We start from the raw sequence: 19,696 nt of genomic DNA on the forward strand, positions 1-19,696 counted from the left end.
TGTCACATGCTAGCAGTGCCGTTTGTCCAACACGGTTTACGTTGTGCATTGAAGCAGTTTCTTACCAACCTCCAAAGACTCGCCTAGGCAATTTCACATCACGAATGGTAAAAAAAAAAAAAAATCTGTAAATTATGTGGAAGCAATGCCCATCTCTTCATTATTGACATTTTCTAGTTTATCAGAGCTGCTGCAGCCAAGCATTGTGTTATTTATAAAGTATAAAATACAGAAAGAGGCCATTTCTAAGCAGAAGGAAATATATATTGATTAACATCTGCATTGTTTGAATTGTACGTTTTCCAACTGGCAGGGCAACTGCTATTATTTCTATGCCACATAAGATGCCCATGATTTTGCTCAAGTATGTGGACCCTTAGGTGGTTACATGCTCATAAAAGAATTCTGTGCTACCTTCATTCACACCCTGCAACTCGTCCGTGCCCATGGTGAGCATGCAGGGTGCACGTGTGACGCTTAGCATGATAAACTTCAGGCGACGTCAGCTCAGTTGTACTGAGAATATGTCTACTCCAGAATGCTTAAATAACTGAATCAATCATGAAAAACAGTCAACTCAAAACAACCTGAAAGAAAAGAAGCACCACCTACCCTAAAAGAAAAAGATGACAAGAAGAAACGGGTTAACTATTTTACATTGTTTTCCAGTTATCCAAAAATAAGTCTGCAAGCAAAAGGTCCAAGAAAGGCTGTTGTTTCTTACACTTTCAAGAAGACATCAACACTGCCATTGTTTTACAATATAAAGTAAATTTTTATTACACCACATCCTCAGCTTCAATTGAAGTTGTCCTTTCTGGGTGACCTGTAAAACCAAAGATGCAATACAATTAGCAATAAGGCTATGTTGCTTGCATAAACGATAGAAAAAAAGCAAAAAAAATAAACATGGCAAAATTCAGGACCTTTGTTACGTTTTTTCATTGTGTTATTTTTGTCTTACTGGCACAATTTGAATTCTTGAAACCAACTTTCGTGAAAAACCTATTGAGCACGATTTTCCATACCAACAATTACTGCATTAAATGGCTGCACAATACTTTTTGCCTGAATGTAAATGCGGCTAAGAAATTTACTGTTATTTTGAAGCAGCCAGTTTTTATGGCCAGTCACAGAAAATGGGAACAGATGCCGTTGGTGCAGGGTTGCATGCGACCACACCGTGTGAAGTGTTGTGCAATTTTTTTCCAAATCTGTTAGCCCGACAGGAACCACACCGCATGCAGAAGCTGTCGTAGTTTTTGTTATAAATTGACGTGAACCTTTTTCATCCTCACTTTGAACTGATCTCCTTTTTTTACTGTTTGGTCCCGTGTACAATAAGAACTACATTTTTTTAGGAAAAAGGAACTGCCACCCAAATAAAACCTGTACTTCTGAGTCAAAAGAGCAAATAAAACCTGTACTTCTAAGTCAAAAGAGCAATGCACAAGATTAGAATCATACTACACAATGGGAACATATACATGTTGCCCCCCCCCCCCCCCCCCCCCCACGCTACCCCAGCACTTGCACCCTCCCCAATGCCCTCTCCTTATTCTTGCCCAAAACAATGGATTTGCCCCCTCAAGATAAAATTCTGCAGACGCCCATGCTAATACATACGGAACCAGTAAAAGTGTGCAGCTGGTCGAATTGGTTCTCAATGCATAAATACAAGGCTGCTTCAAAGAGAAACGAGGCATTGGTGCCTTCCTGGTATGTTCCACAACTTTCACTACAACCTGGAACGATGTTTTGGCCCTGAGAAAGATTCAGTACACTAATTATACACGGCACTAGAAAGCGGATACAAGCATCATCACTGACTCGATCCCCCCATCTCCTATTATTAGCTTCACACTTATTCATTAAAGTTTTCTCTCTCTCTCACACTTGTTGATTAAAAAAGTGCTTGTCCTTATGCGTTATCGCACTTGTAACAATGCATGAAACGTCATTTAACAAGGTGAGGGGAAACGCGCTGAAGGTATCCAATACGCGTTCGCACCATTCAGTTGCTCGGGCCGGCTGAAGGAACCACGCGACATGCATGCTTGCTCGCGCATCGGGTGGAAAGGATGGTGACGGAAATATAAGCTCGGCGGTCGACGCGGGTCTCCAACTTCAACATCAGTAAAGCAAGCGTTACGGGACAAACCAACGAGGCCAGAAATACCTACCTTCAGACTGGGCAAGCCGTCTTCGAACCACTGCGGCGTGTTGACGGCGCGATCGGGAAGTTGCCACGCCAGCTTGACGGCCCTGGCGCGAATCGTGTGCATCAGCCAGGCCCACGATTCAAGACTTGCGCTTTATTACCATGATTTGTCGCAACGAGATTGGCGGGGTCGATCCATCCATGGATCGGTCAAAAGCGACGAAAAGCAGCCATGTCGACCGGCCGACGCTTGAGACCGCGTAAAAACAGTAAAAACATAAAAAAAAAAGTGCTTCTGACAGCGTCCATAGATGGCGCTATATTGGTAGTGCGTATAGCAATTTCCGGTGAGACTTCACTACGTAGTACATATAGCATCGTCCTTTCGCAATACCGGCTGTAATGAAGGAAAAACTCCTGACACAACTGCAGAAGTAGAAAAGGCCCTTTCGTGCGTGGTCACTGACCAGTGTGGAGAACTTTATCCTGCTCAATGCTGTGAAAAGCCACCAGATGAAGATCCCATCCTTCTTCAAATAATTAAGAATGCAGGCCTGTTCCGTCAAACAAACTTTGTTCAGTTGTAATTTCAGATTCTCACGTTCCGGTACATTTAGTTTGAAATGCCATGAAGAGACAGGCAAGAATTACCGCGTTTATAGCGGGTTCGCAGCCTAAAATATTGCGATTCTGTATCTAGGCTTTTTGGGCGAGCCAGTTTGTCGATTTGTTAAAGCCGATTTGTTAACGCCTGCGAGGCGCCAGCCGAATTAACAGTATCGGATAGGGGGGAGATTTCACGACGCCTGCGAGGTGCCAGCCGCCGATTTCTAACTCGACTGTTACAACGAACATCGGATATAACGAGCTAATTTACTGCCCCGATACTACCTGGTTATAACGAAGCTTGACTGTAATCAACAAGGAGGTACATCCCTGTTCCATTGCTGACTTGTACGTTGTAAGTTTACTTTTTGTTTTATCCGTTTGCTGTTGTTTAATCGAAGTAGGCATTTTCATTCAGTTGACTACGGTGCCAAGCCTGACCACTAACCAAAAAAAGTGCGTCGAGGATCAAGTTTCCAACTTCCTACGGACACCTCCTGGAACCTTGCTGACACCCCACAGGCTTGCACGCATCCAGAGTGTATGTCCGTCCGTTGTACAATCAACCATCAACAATCGCATGGTTGCTTGGGTACCATATACCTCGCTTGGAATTTTTGATCGCATCAACTTTTTTCGATGCGTCACAACTTCGCCGTCAACGGCTGGCGTCTCGTATGAGTCGTCAAATCTCCCCATACCGCGGCAACCCAGTGTAACGCCTGCGTCACGACCCACTGGACGAAACCACAGCCGTCAGCCATCATAAACACAATGTGCATAAACTTAAATGCAGCTTAACTTTACAGCCTTCTCCGCTTTTCCAGCACACACACCAGCCTTCCTGGGTTGAAATGACGTAGTATTGTTGACAAAAAAAAAAAAAGGGGGAGTCAGCATTGCGCCAAAGAAGAAGTACGGCTTGCGTGAAAAGTTGCTGCATAAGCACTGCATGCTGCAGATAATAGAAACTTGGTGAAAAAGAACCTCAGAATTTCGCACTCGACGTACGACCGTACAATCACATGGGCCGCACCGTCAAGCAGATGGCGGATGTTTTGATTTTTTGTGGGCAAGGCCCGCACTTACTCAGCATGGTGCTCAAGGTATCAAGAAACAAATTTTATTATAAATACCTCTTTTGGCACAAAATTAGTTATTAAAATTATTTAAATGTGTTGGATGTTGTTTATTTGTGCAGGTCAAAAACTAGCCGTTGATTTATCGACCAATGGTGACAGGAGCGGCGATGGATGTAAACATGGCCGATTAGTGATGCTGTTTTTTGAAGTGCAATATTATAGCTGGCTCTATTTTCACGCGTCATCATGATGTTTTGGTTAACATAGATAGGTGATGAGTGCAACCAAGTCGTCTACTGATGGTCCAGTCGATAGCGACGGAGCTTTTTGCTACAAACCTGGTAAGAGTCCTTTTTGTATCGCGAAGAGCGAGCGCAGGGTTTTGGTCTAGCCTAACGGTACATGTCAGAATCAGATCGATCTCTCTTCTTCTGGCCTGCCTGTTTGCGGTAAAGGAAAAAAAAAAAGCAAGACGACTGTTCTGCAGCCGGCTTGAAGATTGCGTTGCGCGACATTACCTATCTCTGATTTACTTTGCTGCACAGTTGTCGTAATTTTAACCACGCCGTGCTCTTTCGGAGTTGACAGCGGCGGGTGCCCTGTAAACGTGCGCGTTGACGAAGCAATATATTCACCACTGCGTCGTTCCTCGGCACCATGGTGTGACGTTGGCTATGTAATGTTCACGTTTGAAAGCAAACGTAAGAAGTTAGATGGAGAGTCCGCTGGTTTAGATACGGCGGACTGGGGTGCGTTTCCATACCGTTGCGCGTTGCTACTGTATCCCGTTTCATTCAGCTGTTCGAGGTTGCATCTGTCGCTGCGCTGCTTCCGTCTGTCGCGCCTGTTGTTGTTTCGTATGATGGCACGTTTTCCTTTGCACTCTGACAGCGCCGCGTATATCTTTCATCAACGCTCGCCACCGGCGTATGGCGTAATTTGCCACAATAGCACAGCGGAAAATTAAATTATACGGTTGGGATACAGAAGGACAAATCCACTGCGTATCTAAAATAATGAACTGCTGCACTGTGTGTTTTAATGTTTATAAAGTGGTAATCATGTGTGTCTGGTAGATATTGCGTACCAAAAGTTTGTCTTATAATAATGATGCTTTTAGTCAAACTGTGTGCCGTCGACGGGACTTAGCCGTCCAGGTTTCAGCATGGGTTGGAAGGCAATACCGCATTTTGCAAATGCAGTGTCGTTGTGTTGGCGAAACGAAAAAAAAAAAAAAGGGTTCGGACGGCAACAGTCGCTCTGTCGCGCGACGACCGTTTTTGGCGAATGGTCGGGACCAATTCTTGTCGTCGCGCGACAAAGCGACAGAATTCACATCGCTTTCGTCGCAGTGTGAACGGGCCTTAACTGGCCAATTTTTTTTTTTTACAGTGGCTACTTAAATAAGCTAATCTAAAATTCTAGACTTGTATTTAAAATCTGGCGTTTTTAAAGTTGTCATTGTGTTGTTTGTAATCCTGTCAGTGCATATGCTGTTCGAAGTAGAAAATGTATTGACTTGTGGCTGTTTTCAGGGTCATCAAGGATGATGGAGGGAGCACATGAATTATTACCCCTCTTGCAGGAACGTCTCATTATATTATCAGGTCAGTGTTTAAATAAATACTCGCCCTGTTAAACAGGTCGATACCTTACTCAGGTCTGTCAGCAGCGTAGTTCATAAACTGTGACCGGCCATTGCTTTTGTGCCACACCACGCAGAAAAACTTCAGTGCAAATGCCATTGGCACACATTGTGCAATGTACAGGTGCCGTCAGAAGTAATTGGAGCACGGGAGCTGTGGTCGAACCGCATACGAGCGCCGTGTAGCTGCACCGGCGGTAAACGGCGGTAAAGTTGATGGCTATCACTGTCGGCAGGCGCATGCGCGCCTGCCGACAGTGATAGCCCATCTATTCTTCTGAACCCACTTCTTTTAAGGCGGCTTCGAGCAAATTATTCGCAGCATACTGGTCCCAGCGATGGCGCCGATAGCAGAGGCGGTATCTGGCCGCGTCGCTCACAGCTCAGCGCACGCGAGCTGCTGGAGAAGTGTCGCAATCGCTGGGATCTGAAGTGGCAATTTTTATTTTCTAATATTTTTAGGTGGGTACGCTATCAGCGCCATCGCTGAGACCATGCGAATAATTTGCTCGAAGCCGCGGTAGAAGAAATGGGTTGAGAATTATAGACGGGCCATCACCGTTGGCAGGCGTGCTTGCGTGTTCTGCTCCTTTCGTTTACCGCCGGTGCAGGTACACGGCGCTGCTATGCTATTTGGTCATAGCTCCCATGCTCCAATTACTTCTGACGGCACCTGTACAGTGAGTGCTTGGGCACTGGGGGAGCAAAGTACTGCCATTTATAGCTCCACCAAGCAGCAGCATTTGTCGATCACTGCCCACTGTTGCGCAGTTTGCACACAGTTGACTAGCGCTGCCTCCTATGACAGGTATTGATTGATTGCTCTAAGGGCCACTTCTGGGCTGCAGACAGTGAACTTTTAAAAGTGCCTGTGTTCAATACCCAGCGGTGGTTAGCTTGCAAATTTTACTTTTTGACCGAAGGAGTTATTGGCGTGTGCAATGGGGACACTAAATCTTGCCCCCATGAATAGCTCGCCCTGTGTGCGAAACCGTTTATGCTGCTTTTCAAGACGAGCCCAGAGGGCAACAGGCATGCTTTGCAGTTGTTGCTGGCTTTGGAAAAAGTAGTAATAATGGTGGGAACTAGGCACGAGCTTTGCGGGTTGTGGGGCAGCATTTAAGAGCACTGTTCACAGTGTATCAAACTGAGCAAGTGAAGAAAAAAAAAAAAAGCCTAGCTGTTTTTAAAAAGATAAGCTGTCACTTACATTGTTGTTTTATTCAAAAAATCTTTGTTGGGGAAAGCTCTTATCTGCTTGCTGTCTTTGTATAATCTACAGGTACGTTGCTCAGTTCTGAGCAACCTTTTATGAAGCGTAATAAGCTTAAAGCAGTGAAAAAGTTCACTATCTTGTCTTATGCCTTATCGCTTTCCTTAGAGGGGCAGAATAGTTCAAATATGCTTGGTTTCAGTGATGTACAATTATAGAGTTGAGACTTGGATGATACATGGAAAAATAACAATTATTGAGAACCTGTTGGTGTTTTTGGTAGTTCATGCCAATTATTTACAGTGCAGTACTCTCGAGGATGGTAGGAAGATAGGGTAGGGGGATGGCAGCGCTCGTGGTGCGTCATTCTTCCTGTCGTTCCCATGTCTCCTGTGCTGTAAATACTTGAAACTGACGATTGTTGTACATTTGAACGATTAGTGACAGGGGCAAATTCTAGAAAATCTAGAATTTTGCCCTAGAACATAATAAATGTAGCTAGCATGACAAAAATGTGTTCACACCCAAAGGGATATTGAAGATGGCATACCTCAGTACCTTTAAGCTTGATGGAATATGATGCGGCCCTCGCTGAGAAACTTGTCATTTAACAGGGGAATCTTAAACTACCTGCTACATAGTTCGTGATGTATTTTGGGGAGAAACCAAAATTAGGCTTCCAGCACAAGCCATGGTTCTTCAGGAATTGGAAGTGAGTGACAGCTTGGCTGTAAGTCGTGTTTGCTTGGGTTGGTGAAACTCTTCCTCCGAAAATTATCAGGCTAAAATTCGAAATATTCAGCCCAATTAAAATGCCTCTTGGAAGTTACCGCATGCAGCAGTCTGAAAAACAGTGGCTGTGGTTTATGAGCTGTTTGGTGCCATAGGAAGTGAAAAGTAGCTTTTTTGCCTTCTGTTCAATAAATAAATATTTCATCGACATAATTGGTTACTGCCTTTGCATTGCACCCTATGTAGAGTAGCCTGCTTTTGAATCTAGACATATTCCGTGTGTACGAGATTTCGGCACACGTTAAAGATCCCCAGGTAGTCAAAATTAATCCGGAGCCCTCCACTACGGCGCGCCTCATCGCCTGCGTTGCGTCGGCGCGTTAAACCCTACAATCAATCAATCTAGACATATCGAGTCCTAAGTCGAGTCACAGGCTGCTATCAGTCGTTGCCATGTATCATAATTCAAATCTTTTATTTTGCTTACATTGTTGCAGTATGACATTTTATTAATTTTATTTGAGGGAAGCGACACTTTTAAGCTGACTTCCCTCTCGACAAAATTTGGGAATTGGCCATGCAAGGTCGGAGCACGAGCTACCCAGTCTAAACTTTGCTTGATGACGTGACAAGTCTGTGTTTACTAAATCTTCAAGGTCCTTTTAAGCTGTAAGAGAACTACATTTCACCAATGGGATGGTGCCTTAAAAAGGTTACGGGAACATTGTTACACCGTTAACTCCGTGGGGTTATGCTACCTGAAGTAAATACATGGGTCGGGTCACCCGTGAAATAGTTACGGCATTTGAAGTAGTTTCTGTTCGGGAAAAACATTCCTATTGCCCGCTCCCCATGCTAGACCGCAATGCTAATTCATCTAAACTGGGTGTACCTAGAGCCACTAAATAAGCTAGTGGCTCTAGGTGTACCCACCCCACCTTGTTTCTTTCCCATTCTCTCTGCTTTTATTGCAGCACTGGGTTCATTTCTGTACAAATGAGGTGGCCTTCAGGATACACCTAGTTGTTGTTTTAGTGCTTTGTCATAGTTTGTCTACTCTATGTGTGTGGGTGTTGGCAAAAAATTAGATGCAGACGGTTTGGCTATGGTAACTGCTGGTATGAAAATTATGTTGTTGTTTTGTTTGACTTATAAAAGGACTAAGCATGTTTGGGCATGGCCGAGAGTAGACTCTTTCTATTCATAAGTGGATTTAAAGCAAGCAGTGGCATGTGGAGTTTGTAGTGTAGCACGGAGTGTCATCATGCTGCCACTTGGTTTTTAAAAGGGGGCACTTCTGCGGCCACCTTGTCTGACCCGAAAGAAACCATTGCAGGTGACACTGCTGCTTACACTAATCATGGGGGGATTAAACTGGTCATCAGTTTCATTCTGCGCTCAGTGCTGGTGGGGAGTTGTTTAATTATTTAAATTTGTCATGTGCAGTATAATTAGGCGTGGCTGCTCTATAATAGCTCCACTCAACCAGTAGAATCAGTGGAGTTTTAAACCTCGTTCATAGCCTCTGTCTTTAGCTTGAGCAGCATTCGGTTTATATGCAAGGTGAGACCCCTGTTTTTTTTTATTTTAATAAACATTTAAAAAAGAAGCATTTCGTGTGTTCCAATGGCTTGCATGTCACCTGTCTCTTATTTATTGCTTTCCCTATGCTTTTAGGTGCTTTCGACTGCATACGGGGTGTTACACCGAGAAATGGAACACTAAACTTTTTTCCTGAGCGAACCGCTGCTTGGTTCGTGCTCAAAAGTCACACGAAGGTCGCATTTCGTGATCTATTTTGTTTGACACTGGGAACGACAGTACTTACCTTTTTATTCTGAAAATAAATAAAAACGATTTTGGCCTGTGGGAAAATGGCAGCCAATTTGGACATGCACGCTGACTGATCTTGGAATGACGGCGCCACCTGGGACCTGCAAAATGAATTGCGGGATGGCAAAACACCGTAGGAAGGAGCCAAATGAGGCAGCAGACGATTAGAAAATCTCTTTTATCGATAGTTTATGGCGGCCGCAAATAGTTAAATAAGAGCTGATATGAATCATAGTAAAGTATTCCCGCGGTTCATTGTTTTCAATACCTGTCATATGGATTCAGATCGTCTGTCGTCTGCTGCGCCAGGTTACCCCGCTTTCCGGAATAAGGCTTGCAATTCTCTCTTCACTCTTGTTGCTTTGTTCTCATTTTACGTTTATTATTCGGCACGTGCGTGTCTGTGCTTCTGACATGGCGTCATTAAATCATTCACAGCAGACGAACGGGCTGCCTTTTCGTATGCTGTTATCTCATATGATTCGTATGATTTGTATAAGCTGTTATTTAACTATTTGGGGCCATCATAAACTATCGATGAAAAAGGTTTTCTGATCGTCTGCTACCTTATTTGGCTCCTTCCTATGGTGATTTGCCATCGCGCGTTTCGTTTTGCATATCCCATGTGGCGCCGTCGTTCCGAGGTCTGCTTGAATGTCCAAATTGGCCGCCATTTTCCCATAGGTGGAAATAATTTTTATTTATTTTCAGAAAAAACAGGTAAGTACCATCGTTGTTCCTGGTGTCAAACAAAATAGACCACAAAATGCGACCTTCGTGCGAAGTTTGAGCGTGAACAAAGTAGCAGTTTGCTCAGGGAAAAATTTTAGTGTTTCATTTATCAGTGTAACACCCTGTATGTAATACTGGGGGCACATGCACTGTTAGTTGACTGTTTTTGTGATTATGTGTGTTTTTCTTTTTTCTTTTTTTTTTCTGCTACAGAAAAAAGCCATCTCGCTCCAGACTAAGCTTTTTTGGCTCACTTGATGCAGAAAAAGCTTAATGTCTGTTCTCCACGCACAAATACACCCATGTCTGCTAATTGGCCAGGTGCATTTTCCAGATGAAATGTAATGCGCTGCAGAGTTCACAACTTGACATGTCACAACATTTTCTTAGGGCAGTAGTTAATAAGACTAAGTAGTGCTAGCTCAGTTGTGGATTGTGGTTGAAGAGGTATATTAGTTCTTTCATTCCACTTGAAAGGGGGGATGCTGGTAGGACAGGGAAAAAGGCCTCATCGAGTAAATCTGGCTTTTAGCACCCAAGTTTCTCCCTGTGCCCCCGAAGTTTGGGCAAGTTCTAACCAACATGGGTACCTGGTCATGTTTAAATTTTTGAAATTCAGCGCCAGGCAACTTCCTGCACCTGTGTGATAACTGCCCATGCATGTTTAGACGCATTGCGTGTGTGTGTTTTTCTGGGCTACGTGCATTGACTAATCTGGCTGTGTCTTCTGTTAGGGTTCTGTTCAGGCAAGTGTCATCCGGGTGTAGGTATATGGTATCATTTATTAAATGTCATTTATTTTGTATGTGTAAGAACAACACAGTGTTAATGAATGAAAGCTATATTTTGTTGCGCCTGTCATGGCAGTGTGGAGGCCAAGCACCAGCAGATTGTAGGTCCTATCTGATTGAAATCATTTCAAGAGACAGACAGCCGATTTTTGCGAAGGGCGTGTCGTCTAGCTTACATGAAATCCAACGTCTTATACAATAGGATAACCACGGGGAATTTTGAAATAAATTGGTGGAAATAATTTTAATTTAGTACTATTCTTTCTGAAATCTGAAAGGTGGCGCCAGGCAGTGCCGAAACGTGACGCTACCGTTTGTGTACAAACAACTTTTTTAGTTTCAATTGGGGATTCAAAAACCTTTTATAGGAATAGGCAAGACTGCATATTATTACCGTTTAAGCTGGGTACAAGTTTTTAAATTCCTCTTTTCATCTTGTGCTCAGTAAAAAGCAGTTAAAGCGTTACCGTGCGGCTCACTGTCGTGGTTGCCAGCATTTGTTTTGGCTGGTAGATCTAGAAATTGGGCTTCTCAACTTTATAGGGCCCTATGGGGAAAGCCGTTTCGGTTTAAGGTGTTTTAAGTGATGCCCTTTCATTTGGGGCAGAGAGCTACAAAAATCGGTTGTCTGTCCCTGTAACACTCCTAGGGCCTGGTGCATAATATGAGCCAAAATTTCATTGTATTGGAGGGCGCCAAGCTCTGTATATGCAACAGCCTGCACAGCTACTAGTAATACCTCTGCGTGCACTGCACAGAAGTGAAAGTTGTGCTCATTCCATGTTGCAAGTTTCCCAGTAGAGCGGCTGGATGATCTTCTGTCATGGCCAGTGCTGCACAGCCCACGAGTCCCTGGTCTTTGGCTATGGCTGTGCCTTTTATTGCTGCGGTGTGCGTGCCTGCTTCCAGGTGGCCGAGACCTTCGCGGAGGCCCGGTTCTCACCTTCCCTGCTAGGTCTAGACCGGATCGGCTAAAACCAGAAGAAATGCGCAAGGTTTTGACCTACCTGTCTAGCATTCCTTGGTGAGGCCACTGTGACATTTTTCCCACCATCCGTGGGAAGCGGAAAGAAATTTGACCTTTTTGGTGTCACTTTTGTGCTGTTTTTATCCTTTCAGTGAGGAAGCTAGAGAACTTGGCTTTTCTGTTGTGATTGACATGCGAGGCGCCACTTGGGCCACCGTGAAACCCATCCTGAAAGTACTCCAGGCACGTACAAACTTGTGTGTTCAATCCTGTTGGGGCTGCTTAGTGTTGGGGCTGTTGTGACTCAAGCCTGTTTGGGCTGCTTAGTGTTCTCCCACAGAGCATCAGCCTTTGTTGGCGGCACTTTGACCAGAGTGAATCAGAATGCAGCCACCATGTGCATCAACGTGTGTGTGTGGGCTGAGAGGTGTAACAAGGGCTGGATCAGGTTAATGTGGAGTCCTCTACTAGGAGGCTTGTCGGTTGCCTTTAAGCAACTGGCGAGGGTGTTGCTTTAATCATAAAACTCTGCATGCTGTCAATATCACTTTTGTATGCGCAGCTTTTGGAATTTCTATCGCTTCTTCGGCTTATGTGCCCCTGTAGTGTTTGTAAACGTTTGTAGCACTAATCGTGTGCTTACTTCAGTTCGTGCTTATGTTCTGTGGTGTTTGACCTTTTTTCTATTCCCTTTTTTTACAGGAATTCTTCCCTGCAAAAATTCATGCAGCATACATAATAAAGCCAGAAAACTTTTGGCAGAAGCAGAGGACAAGCATGGGTAGTTCAAAATACAAATTTGAGGTGGGTAGTACTATATCAGTGAATATATAATAACTTGTGACATCCATGAGTTGGGAATTTGTTTTTACAGAAGTTTATGCACTCCAAGCATCTTATTCGAATGGTTTTGTTGCTGTTTTTTAATTTATGGCGCTAGAAAGAGCACTTTAGTCGTAGACAGCAGGTTGTTTATGTGCAGTGCATTTATTCATGCCAGGTGACTAGCTTGTTATGAGACGTTGCATGAGGGCTAAATGAATATAAGCATCTTGCAAATCTTTATATCTTAAAGCTGTAATAATCAAGCTCAGTAATGCTTGGTGTCGGGCTAGTTGGCGTCACACCTTTTGAAAGGAAATTGTGTTGGGTATTGCTCGCAAAGATGGACACAAAACAATGTACACTTTGACATGAAGACAGCGCCCTTCATGTCAAAGTGTACATTGTTTTGTGTCCGTCTTCGTGAGCAATACCCAGCGCAATTTCTTTTCAAAAGATGTAATAATCACGTGAGGTGCAATCAAACAAAGCCCATCTTTACCACGTCACGTCGACCAGCACATGAAAAGTTTGATGACGTAGCACTTATTGAGATCAGTGCTCAAGAGTACAGTGGACAAGTGAGCGAGAGTTTACTGTCCTTGCTTGCCTTGTTTGTGTTGGGCACCATTGACAATATGGATTTGGGAACCTGTGTAAAATGGAAAAGTGAGTTCCTAACAACTGGAGGGTGTCGAAGGCTGTTCAGAGTGTTATGAAGATCAGTGCAAGCCGCTGCAAGAGCACGGCACATTGAACAAGCTACCAGCTACCAGCGTGATTTCGTGTGGGGTAATTTTGCTGCACAGCAATGCACATCTGCATGTTGCGACCATTGTGCAGGAGGTGTTGGTGCAAAAAGGGTGGGAGGTTCTTGCACTGCCCAGCTTTCCATCCCGTCCGGCCAGCATGTGACTTTCATTTGTTTTATTCTGGCAAAGGCGAAAAACAAACGCTCCTGTGTATCAAGATTTCAGTGCACATTAAAGTTCCCCAGGTGGCCAAAATTAATCTGGAGCCCTTCACTACGGCGCGCCTCATAGTGAAGGTGTAGCATTGGCGTTTAACCCCCCCCCAGATTTTTATATAAAACTGTCATTTGTTCGGACCCTTAAAGAAGGGTGTAAAGGGTGATTGTTTTCCGATGTGGCGACCAAATAGTTCAATGAGCAAATGCCATCGTCCTTTTTCATGGACGGTACCTGCCACCTTCCAAAGCAGTGGAGTGCATGTCTGAATGTGTTGGGCAACTTTTAAGAAAACCGGGTGTATCTTGTGTCCTTATGTATTGCTTTGTTTAGTTTTACCACGTCTGCCGATTTTTAGCTGGTCTGTATAAATGCATACAAATAAGCTTTATATCTGTTCTTACTGCACATATATTTTTTTCAGGTATAGGTTCTTGGCATGCTGTGGCAGTGCAGATAGCCAGAAGTTTTCAACTGTATGCCAGTTTGGCATACTGATAGTGAGAGTAATCTACTATGCTTTCTGTTTGTAGCTCTGTATTTTAATTTGAGAATTGTCTTTCAATCGTAAGAAAGGTAAATATTCAACCAATTCAGTTCAACCAATACAACTAATTCAACCAATACATAGATGATGAGACTGAAAGGGGCAGGGCTTCTTTATAGACCACATTTGCACTTGGCAGGGGTGTTTTTTTTTGGTGACGATTAGGGTTGAACAGAAGCTGTACATTTTTTTTTTTACATTTAATTCTTCTTATGTTGCATGACTGACTGGGAGCTTCAACAGCGTTGTGCACTACAATTACACGCACTCTTTTGCAGACTAATATGATTTCCCCGGAAGCCCTATCGAAATACATCGATCCATCGCAGTTGACAGCAGATTTAGATGGAACGTTGCCGTATGACCATGGCCAGTGGCTGGAACTTCGTATGGTAAGCAGTAGAGATGGTTAAATAGGGAAATTTCCCTTTGGATTAAATTCGCATCAAGTAGTTTGAATTAGTAAAAAAAAAGTCTAGTATTGTGTAGTATAATTTTTACTTCAAGTTCGAAGAAACTTTCCAAAAGAAAAAAAAAGTATCAGGCATAAAGATGTCTGCAGTTTTCACTTTCCGTTACGAGGTTACTAGATGTGCAATGCTTTAATTTAATGTAACAAGCACATACGAATCGTAGAATTCTTGCGTGCCTGTGTTTTTTTTGTTTACAGTTTGGATGGGTTTAGATAAATTACATCATGCTATTAGTATTTGGAGAAATCTCATTTGGCTGTGGCTGACTCCTGTTGCTATAGTCCAGCCACTGCTGAAGTAAAGGATGCAGTGTAAAAGCGTACTTGCTTATGCCCAGGCCCTTGTTGCTTTTGCTTTTCCCTTGAATGATTGATTGTGCACGAAAGGCAATGATCCATCCTGTTGTGAGGAGTAGGGAAGGGGGAAGGCAGCCATCACATCCCCTCCCTCCCCTTCTTTCCTGGGGTCCCGAGTTTGTTATGCGCAGGGGAAGGAATGACTTGTCCTCAATGCACAGGTCGCATGCCAAGTTATGTGCCAGCAACCTGTGCAATCGGGATTCGTAAAACTTGTGAAATGACACGCTGCGTCTTTACGGAGAAGCAGTAGAGCACAGGAAAGGTAATTTGTTGAGCAGCTGTAAACATGTTGGTGGTTTGCTTGAGGGCAAATGACTTGTTTGTCAAGTATAGTAGGCACCCCCTAGGTTATATTCGTGGCTGCTCATGTTGTCACGTGAAAGAGACGTAGTGGCGATAGCTGGTGGGGCGCCCTATCTCACAATATTACTGCTCTCGGGTATCCTCATTGGCACCAACCTCGAAATTTCCATGAACACGCCGCGAGTTATTCTGTGGGAATGTAGTGCCGCACCCTCCTAGCTTCTACTTCGTGGCACTACAGAGAACCCCGCACTTTATTTTCTAAATGATGAAACTTCTGCCTCCATGTCTGACATGGCTGTGGCAAAACCGTGCCTCGGCGTCTAGTGGCGCCCAAAAAAAGAGACGCAAAACCGGGCATCCATTTCAGCAAGCGTTGGTTGTTCTTTCAAATTGACAAGCCAGAAGGTGCAGCAAGTACATCTCTTCTTCTTCGTCCTCTTCATTGCGTGGCTAAGTTTGAACCGCAGGCAGTTAAATTGCAATTTACAACAATGGCCGCATGACGTGTCTTCACCACCAGGTGCAGAGCACGGTGTGATGCCATGGGGGGTTTTCCTCTTGTTCCCACCATGACTTGCTGTGAAGAGTGCATGCCCACCCCCTCTCTTACGCACCCTTGATCTCTGCAGAGCCAGTTTTCTGATAAGAAGTGTGCATAACTCGCCGAGCACCCTCATATAAATCTTTTTAGTGACTTTTGCCATTAGACATGGTAGTTTTTACAAATACGGTTGGCGCGATTCCATTTGGCATTGACCTACCAGGTTAGGCCTGCGAACAGTTAGAGTCAGCCACTGCCCTTTGTGTGCAGGCCCTGGAGAAGTTCCTGTGGAAGACTAGTGAGCTGCTGGAGCGGCTGGAGATGATGAAGGAGGACCTCGTGAGCACGAAGTTTGCCGAGGACGTGGCGGGGGCCAAGCGCATGATTGAGGACCACCTCAGCGCCAAGAAGCGCGTGCTGCAGATACCGGTCGACGAGGTCGACATGGAGGGCCAGCAGGTGCTGCACAGGTGCGATCACCGTAGCAGAAGCACGTCTGGCATTTCGCCGAGAGAGTAGCAGTGAATGATGGCAAGCGGTGGCAGATTTGGTTTGTCTTGTTTGATATTGCTGGCTTAGAAGCCGGCATGTATTTGGTAGGATGGTGTAATCAAATGCAGACATTGTGAAAGTCGGCCACAGTAAGACGCCCCAAAGCACAAAGCTGCCGTTCAGCTGTTGTTTCATTGGGCATATCAGAATTGTTTGCTGGGGCATGTTCAGGTTCAGGGTGGTAATGAACGTAGTTTAATAGTAATATATTAGAGGGAAAACTGTATATATGGGAGCTGCCGTAACAGCTGACCGTGTTTCATTAATTACTTGGCCTGACTTGAAAACTTGAAACACAGTGTGGCGCCTGTCCTGATGAAAAAGCAACAGGGGCAGCACTTTCTTCTTATTTGTCTTGTATGAAGCTTTTGAAAACAATCTGATGAATAACTCTTTTATGAGCTATACTTTTATACTGGCAAAAAAACTTTAGTCTTTAAACAACAATATTTCGGTATTTGCATCCACAGGTAACTTTTGAGCTTGTTTGTGAGCCCTGCCAAGTAAGAATGGGATGTTTCTCAATGGGCCCATGATGCCACTCTTGCATAAGTGTGGCTCGCCTAGGCACTATGCCAGATTTTTCTGTAGTATATATTGGTATGAAACTTTCAGGTAACAAATAAGAAATGTTTTTTTGTATCCAGCTGTTCTTTTTTTTTTTTTTTTTTTTTGCCAGGCTTTACTTCTCGAGTTTAAAGTGTTATGAGTTTGTGATGTTTCTGGGACACAAGTGATGCATATTTTTCGTCAGAAACTGCAGTTACTGTCTGAATAGCTAGTCTAAAAAATTGAGTAGGAGAAAGCGCTACAGTGTGCATTGGCAGTCACCTAATGCACATCTGATTGTGGGGAAGTAAAAAATATCAGCTTGACTTGTTTTGCTGTTTTTGGGATTCAAAACAAAAGCAACAGCAATATGTAAAAATTCATGAAAGGGAACACACCACAGTGGCGATGAATAAATGCAGGAAACAGGTTGTAAAGTTGCACGTTTGGACTTTCATGTCAAAGAGGAAGCCGGTCTGCTTTAGTAAACAGAAAGCAAGAATTGGAATTTTTTAGCCTCGAATTTTTCTTAATGCAGAAAATCCCAAAATTGGAAGACCTGAAACATTTCAGCATCGTGTTTTCTAAACTATGATGGCGTACTTTACCTGTTGGATCTTAGAGGGACATTGAAGAGAGTTGTGAACATTTCATATCATTTTATTGGTGTTTTAAGTTTAGAGCGTTTTCAGCCAATTCTTGCATTTGTTTTTGCTAGGAAAACTTGCTTAAAAGGGCTGCTTCACTTCTGCCGTCCTCTTTGTTAGACCTCAGCTGGGGTAACGCAAGCTTGCAAAGTGGCATGCAACAGATTGAGAGCCTGTTTTGCTTTAAATTGGCCCCGAAAAAGTGCAGAGTTTGTATTAATTAGGCATCGTGGCTAAAGTTTTGTTAACTGAGACGACATCAAACCCCATCGGGAACGTGTGCGGCATCATCGTAGTAGTTTGCTGAGTAGCACTATCAGGTGTCCTACGTCTTTATTTTTCCCAAGGCTTGAAAGATAGCTAAAACCGTAGGCTGACAGTCTCGAATAAGGGATCTGTTTTTGATGAATTCATTTCGGCACATTGGTCTTGAAAGAATTTCTTTTAATTTTCAAGTAAACTCTGTGAAACTTGCCAGTCTTGCTGCTTTTTTCCCACTGATTTCAAATATGCCATTATTTTTTGAGTCAGTCAATTGTTCCCAAAATGATTAGAGATAGTTAGCCATTTTTGGTCAAACAACAGACAAAAAACAGTGTTGGTCATAAAACTGTTATCTTCATATTTTCTAATACCATGAACCCTGATGAGTGAAATAATCGAAGCAGTTTTTTGATGCATCGCTTGGAACTAATTTTACAGCTCATTAAACTTTGGTGTTTGAGATGGGCACCCAAAATGGTTCCGTGCCACTGGTGCCACCAAGGTTTAATGAGCTGTAAAATTAGTTCCAAGCGATGCATCAAAAAACTGCTTCGATTATTTCACTCATCAGGATTCATAGTATTAGAAAATATGAAGATAACAGTTTTATGCCCAACACTTTTTTTTGTCTGTTGTTTGACCAAAAATGGCTAACGATCTCTAATCATCTTGTGAACTAATTGACTGACTCAAAAAATAATGGCATATTTGAAATAAGTGTGAAAAAAGTAGCAAGGCTGGCATGTTTCACAGAGTTTACTTGAAAATTAAAAGAATTTGTTTCAAGACCAGTGTGCCCCCTTAATTAAAGGAGACCTAATGGCTACGTTGCAGCAAACCTTGTGGAAGTGCGAGCAGCACTGCATCACAACGAGGGGGGTGTGTGATGCGTGCAGGCTGGGCGTGAGCAGTGGCGGCAGCGGGAGCAGCGACTCGGGCTACTCGGGCGGGTGCGACCCGGCGGGGCCCCAGGTGGGGCGGCTGCTGGAGAGCCTGCGGCTGGCCCGGCAGCACGTGCTGCAGCTATGGCACGTGCGCAAGGTGCAGCTCGACCAGGCCCTCCAGCTCAGCCTCTACCAGCAGGACGCCCACAAGGTGAGGACAGAGTGGTTGGGAAATGGCTCTCTTTACTTCCTCGTATTGACTGTTTGTTCGACGGAAATTTCACACCAGGTATGCGCAAAACGTAACTTAGCACCATGCCTGCCAGTCGTTGCACTTACTCACAACGGCTTCGGGAACGATCTGTCGGTTTTACATTGAAGGCCGCATCATTGCTTTTGCTCCAGCTTTTCATAGATCGTGCAAACACAACTTGAAGACAGAAAAAAAGAGGCACAGAAAGGCGGTGGTTGCACAGGATTACATTTGCTGCTTTATAGTTCCCTTGTGCTCCCAAGCAAGGCAGCGCTAGTTATTTGCTTGAGCTAACTGGCACAAAGGTTGCGGTGCCATGTGTGTCGCCTCTGGGCCAGTCGAAATGAAATTTTGGCCAACAGCAAGTGCCCCGAACGCTTCCAACACAGCAGAAAAGCAGTTGAGGTAACGCTGTGCAGTGCCTTTATGCTGCTAAAAGGATTGCCATTTTATGGGCGGCTCTTCATGGCTGCTTTTTTTTTTTTCTCCAAATATTTTGATACTGATGAAAAGAGAGGGGGCTGGGAATGTCGCCCTTTTGCAGAAAATTTTTCTTCATTGTGTGGAGGCTAGTCCATCGTTGGCATGTGAGAGTTTTGATTGGGGCTACCAAGGCATTTCACGCCCGCTCATGCCACTGTTACCCAACTTCACCACCACAATAAGACAAGTGAACAGCATTGCTTTGGCAGGCAAACTCTGGGATACCTTCTCGGCGTGACACTTAAAAAAAAAAAAAAGTAGCGACGTGTGCTGTTTTCACCCTAAC

General features: G+C 44.0%; 1 protein-coding gene across 4 annotated transcripts in view; it reads left to right on the plus strand.

Annotated features, from left to right (window-relative positions):
* Positions 1 to 3,998: 3,998 nt before the first annotated feature.
* Positions 3,999 to 19,696, plus strand: part of Trio (trio Rho guanine nucleotide exchange factor) — a 230,230-nt gene continuing 214,532 nt past the window's right edge. For 3 of the 4 annotated variants that reach the window (XM_077687540.1, XM_077687542.1, XM_077687541.1), the window contains exons 1-8: positions 4,000 to 4,190; positions 5,385 to 5,456; positions 11,705 to 11,819; positions 11,915 to 12,005; positions 12,465 to 12,566; positions 14,378 to 14,491; positions 16,049 to 16,248; positions 18,687 to 18,885. In XM_077687540.1, coding sequence (XP_077543666.1) covers positions 4,124 to 4,190; positions 5,385 to 5,456; positions 11,705 to 11,819; positions 11,915 to 12,005; positions 12,465 to 12,566; positions 14,378 to 14,491; positions 16,049 to 16,248; positions 18,687 to 18,885 — 960 coding nt within the window. In that variant the 5' untranslated portion in view covers positions 4,000 to 4,123. Of the gene's footprint in view, positions 4,191 to 5,384; positions 5,457 to 11,704; positions 11,820 to 11,914; positions 12,006 to 12,464; positions 12,567 to 14,377; positions 14,492 to 16,048; positions 16,249 to 18,686; positions 18,886 to 19,696 lie in introns of all 4 variants that reach the window. The other variant, XM_077687543.1, reaches the window with a different exon arrangement.

Source organism: Haemaphysalis longicornis, unplaced genomic scaffold, assembly GCF_048455015.1.
Source record: "Haemaphysalis longicornis isolate Haplotype H1 unplaced genomic scaffold, Haemaphysalis longicornis Haplotype H1 scaffold_1, whole genome shotgun sequence".
Classification (NCBI taxonomy): domain Eukaryota; kingdom Metazoa; phylum Arthropoda; class Arachnida; order Ixodida; family Ixodidae; genus Haemaphysalis; species Haemaphysalis longicornis.